We start from the raw sequence: 5351 nt of genomic DNA on the forward strand, positions 1-5351 counted from the left end.
TTTATAACCAAATGCCCTTTGTATTGTGGCCAGTCGCTGCCATAAATGACGGCGGCGTCACAATCACCATTTCCGCATTTCCGCAAACCTCATTTACCCGCATGTTTGAGTGCTCAGCTGAATCCCAAAGCGACCTCAATGTCCTTTCCGTCTTTCTCAGGTACAGCGCAGCGTATCGTCCAACCAGAAGCCTCAATAAATGACGGCGGCGACACAATCACCATTTCCGCAAACCTCATTTACCCGCATGTTCGAGTGCTCAGCTGAATCCCAAAGCGACCTCAATGTCCTTTCCGTCTTTCTCAGGTACAGCGCAGCGTATCGTCCAACCAGAAGCCTCAAAACCGCAGAGCTACTGACCAGGGTGAGCCTGGCGTGTGTCAGTGAAGGGCAGAGAAGCTGGGAAAAAAAAAAAAAGATTCGCTGGGATTACATTCAAAATAGCGGGGAGAGGCATTGCCCGGATTTCAGGATTTTGGTCTGCAAAGATGTTGACTTCAATATCTCCTCTCCAGGCTCCTCTTACTCAAGGAGAGGGGGGCAAGCAGACAACAGGACTGCCGGAGAGGATTCTGGGAGGAAAGGCTCGTCAGGCAGCTCCACGACCAAGGTGCCGGCCAGCCCCCTGGTTCCCTCCGACCGCAAGAAGAGCGCCACACCCTCCACTGTGAGCTCCGGTGCATTTCCACCACATGAATTCACACATTTAGGGCTGAAGAAGAATGAATCCGGTTTTATTTGAATTTTATGGCTTACTTAGATCGTCTCCAGATAAATTCAGTGCTTGATGTGCCGTCCACACGTTTGCATGTCGTTGTTTTAATGAAACGCTCAAAAGACTGCAAGACAGTGTTTCGTAAGTTAACAACTCCAATTGGAAGAACATAAAGAAATTGTCTTTGATATGAACTCATGGTTTATTTGACTAGCGTAAACCTAATCTATAAAACCGAAATGTGTGTATCATAAATCTGATATTCTTGATTGGAATACAGATGGGCTTGAGCTTCTTTGTTAAAAAGAAAAAATGCTTTGGAATAGGACCTCGAAAAAAATCATTGTATTTATAATCTCCATTCGATTTTTCAAAATCATTGAGCCCTGCGCCATTGACAATAAACTCAGGGAAGTCTAGAAAATACAGGTGTTGGCTGTATTTTATCTGATGATGTGTTCCAAAGATCAAAACGGAAGCTAGTTAGTAATTAACCTGATTTGTGACCTTGTGACTAGAACAAGACGAAACATGGACCCAGAGTGAAATGACATTTGTCATAGTTGTTCCGTTTTTCAGACATGGCCATTTGGTGACATTTTATTTGTTCTGAGTCCAATCCGTTTTATTGGTTGACTTCTCTCATTTATCCTTTCAGAATAGCATCCTGTCAACTGGCACTGGTCGCAGTCGGAATTCCCCTCTGACTGAGAGAGCCACACTGGGTCAGGGCATCCAGAATGGCAAGGACAGGTATACATGAACGCCATACAAACATAGGCACTTTCTTTTTCTCTTTGCTAGCGACCCGAAGCCGTCTGGGAGGAAGCTCGGCTAAGATAGTGTACGACAAACTGCCTCACCCTGCTTTGCGAATGAGGCAATCTTGCCAGCTGTCTGTGGCTCAGTCCCAGACTTTAGCTGGTGCTCTCCCGAGCTGCGCCAGTCGGCTCAGGGAGAACTACTCCAGATTTGACCCCATCCCACCCTGCCGGACGAGGAAATCAGGCTTTCTTGAGAATTTAGGCCAAACCTCCAGTAGATTATACAGATTACCGAAGTGGGTTCGACGGAAACCAGCGCAACAGTGGCGGAATTTGGTGGGCACACATTGACATGAGCCGCTTTTCCCTTGACCGTTCAAAAGGAGCTCGCAAATCTCAAAAGTGCTTGATCACCCGGAGTTGTACTTGCACTTAACACACCCTGCGCACGTCCGCACACGCAGCGGAAAGACGTACGCAGCACTCACGCTGAACCGGCCAAAGCTTTGTTGGTAGCTTTTCATTCGCATTCAACACGAACCCCTCAATCTCCCAACTGACGCAGCTTTCCATTGTTGTCACCGCTCCATGACTTGTTTGGCTCTTCGCCAGTCTCAAATGGCCCGCTACCAAAAAGAGAATCTGTTTTTATTTGTTCATCCTCCAGTGGTCATTTGAGACAGCACTGCTTTTTTTTTTCTCTTGTGGGTTTCAGTCATGTCATTCATTCTTGTATCCAGTATGTGTCAACCCCCACTGACTCCCTCCCCAATTAGCTTTCTTTTCTTTCTGCCCCTGTGCTCTTTTATTTATATTGGAGCCCTTTTCCTTTCCCCACCTTTATTCCTCCCATTCTCGTCTGTTGGGTTCTCGCCCTCCCCTCTCTAAGGAGATTAAAATGACTTGTGATAGAATATTAACTCCTGGCGGCGTGACGTGGTCCCCCTTAATAGGCTTACACAGTAACGGCCACGAACACACAGCCATTGCGCATGAAAATTCACCCCGTGGCCCACAAACGTGGCTGTCAGGTGTAGCCAAACGAGATATCGAGATCGATATATAGATATAGATGAAAGGCGATAACTCATGACTCATCATGAATTATTTGAAGGGGGGGAAGTCCAGTCTAACATTTTCTTTACAATCTGTTTTATGCACCCGCACTCAACTCATCACGGCATTCTGGTTCAAGTGGCAAATTTGGGATGGATAAAATTGTGTGGCTTTTGCATCTTAATTCATATTCCACAAAGTCAATAGTAATCACAGTACCTTGTTTGGAAGAGGAGGGGTGCATTGAACACGTCTTTAACCTGACTTCCCTTTCAATCGTGACAGTGCAAGTTTGAGCAGTTAGCCTCCTGTTTGTCCGTCTGTCTGTCTGTCTGCACTTCTGTTGCAAGCTGGAAGAGCATTTTTTTGCATTTCCTACTAGTGCGCTGTATCGTCCATGTACTACTACGCCTTTGGTCATCTCCAGGAAGACAGTGTTGCACACTACTTGAACAGTGACATGGCACTCGACAAAAGTGTGGACTACTTGACATGCTACTACTTATTAATAAGGAAAAATAGCACTCAATGGTATTTTAGGCAACTTTGTCGATTGATATAATTTGTAACGACAATGGGATTTGATGCTGCAATTCAATTTCTTGTGCTGCTCCTTCTGGTGTGCTCGCTTTGGCCACTGGGAGTCAGTCTAATACAGTTATGCACAAGTCTGACCAACTCACTCGACAGCCACCATCATGCAGAACAAATGTGCCGGAGCTGGGAGTCATAAAAGGGCAGTGAGCGGTCTCGCACAGGCAGAAGATCGCGACAGCCCCACCGTCAGTATATTTTTGCTGTTTTGTTCGTAAAGACTGAGAACGAATAGTGATTTTTGATCTGATACTTACGGGTGATCCCAGAACACGTAAATTACCGTTACAACCACTTTACAAATAATACAAATTAAACTGCTTTTTTTTAAGCGCTCATTCAAAAAATGGGCTACTGTGCGGAAGTTGGGTGTGCCAGCCGGCCATAAATTTCAAAATTACCTTGACTACTCTGAACATTATTTTCAAGCTTTCCCTAAATGACATTGAGGAAATGTGCTCAAAGGACTGGAGTCGGGGAGCCTCAGTTCTCTGAGCACCTTTGTCTACTTGAACCGAACGTATTATTTTAAGAAGATAAAATAAATTATGAGCTGCAAAATGGCCCCTGGAAACTCATGTGACCGCTTCCAACAGCATCCGAAGCGGCGAGAAGCGACATCTGAAGTTGGCCAGACTTCAAAGTTTAAAAAAAATAAACTGCGCCTGTCATGGCACAAACAAAAAGCACTTATACTATTACCCAAAGTGACTCAATAAGATGCTATAATTGTTGTTTTTTTGGTTTGTTTTGCAGAGGACAAAGAATATTTGCCTCTGGTTGTTGTTCTGTCCGTGTTTTGCTCCAGAGTTCGAGTAGGGTATCAAATAAATGCTCAAACGGCTTGCTCGACGCTTCCTCTGTCCCGCCTTCCTGTTTTCTCTTCACCCTCCCCACCTCTCATTTAGCCTTTTTTAATATGTGCTGCCTCTAACCATGCTCCACCTCACTGCACTGCCCACCCACACACAACTGTGTGTGTGTGTGTGTGTATGTGTGCGTGTGTGTGTGTGTCTTGTCCTGACATCGTCCCTCCCAGCCTAAACACTCCGGGTTCCCGTGCCTCCACTGCCTCAGCCGCCGCCATCCTCTCCTCCTCATCCTCGCGCCCCCGCCACCACAAGTCCTTGTCCTCCTCCAATCATCCATGCCCCTCTGACCTGCATGCACCACGACCCAGGCAAGTCTCTCATCAAACACACACACACACACACACACACACAGTTTTGCGCATGGAGGTTTCCCTCTCAAATGCAATGTACGGAGAGAAATATTCTTTTTGGCGGGGTTGTAATAGGTTTTATATTTTTCATTATCAGTAGTTCTTTTCTTTTGACTTTTGTGTTTTTAAATTCACTTAGTTTTAATTTGCTTTTAGAACAATTGTATTTTTTTTTTTAAGAGAACAGTTTGTTTTGGTTTAATTTGGATGAGTTAATTAGCTGCTGATTTTTCGACATATTTGGAGTATTTGGCGAGTGCAAGGTTAAAAATAAACCAATAAAAGACCTTCCTTCTTGTGTATGAACATACAGCAACACTGAAATAATAAATTTAAAGTGAACCATGAAAATATGTGTAATAGTAATTGACAAAGATGAAAACAAAGGACATTTTTACTAGAATTATATTTTTTAGTATTATAAACACGAGATGTCGTCTCAGCTTCAGATGGGTTTTTTTTTTTTGTGTTTTCATTTTTTTTATGTTTCGTTAATGAAAATGCCTTTTCAGTGTCAGTTCTCATAAACGATAATAACCTTGATTATTGGTCAACGACAATCCCTTGGTGTGCTTTTTTTTTTTTTGTTTTGTTTTTTTTTTAACTAGAACAACTGCTGTTGTGGCAAAATTGACCCGTTTGGATTTTTTTAACAGCAACGAAAGTAACCTGAATGTCATTCTTTTGCCTTGAAATTTGATGAGTCATTTAAAGCAACAAGTGGAATTTAAAAACGTCATTCTGTTGAACCAGTGCTACAAAGTTTATGTGCAGTGGTGCTGTCCTGGGTCAAATTTACCTGTGCCTATTAAAAAGGATTTTGGATTTACGAGTGTGTGTTGAATCCCGGAGAACGGTGGGAACTTTGAAACTGAAAGTGTACAGGCCATACTGTAAGTGTGTGCGGGTTCAATGTCATAATTCAAGTCGTTGCGGTTTTTTTGTGGCAACGAGGAGAACCTTCATTGTTTCTTCTTTTTTTTTTTTTTTTTTTTTTTTT

General features: G+C 43.5%; 1 protein-coding gene across 1 annotated transcript in view; it reads left to right on the forward strand.

Annotated features, from left to right (window-relative positions):
* Positions 1-5351, forward strand: part of LOC109508317 (serine/threonine-protein kinase MARK2-like) — a 32330-nt gene that overhangs the window by 17708 nt on the left and 9271 nt on the right. Inside the window, exons 9-13 of the mRNA XM_019858214.1 lie at positions 161-172; positions 266-364; positions 516-667; positions 1374-1468; positions 4169-4309. Coding sequence (XP_019713773.1) covers positions 161-172; positions 266-364; positions 516-667; positions 1374-1468; positions 4169-4309 — 499 coding nt within the window. The remainder of the gene's footprint in view (positions 1-160; positions 173-265; positions 365-515; positions 668-1373; positions 1469-4168; positions 4310-5351) is intronic.

The sequence above is a fragment of the Hippocampus comes genome, unplaced genomic scaffold (assembly GCF_001891065.2).
Source record: "Hippocampus comes isolate QL1 unplaced genomic scaffold, H_comes_QL1_v1.1 scaffold48, whole genome shotgun sequence".
NCBI classification, from domain to species: Eukaryota; Metazoa; Chordata; class Actinopteri; order Syngnathiformes; family Syngnathidae; genus Hippocampus; species Hippocampus comes.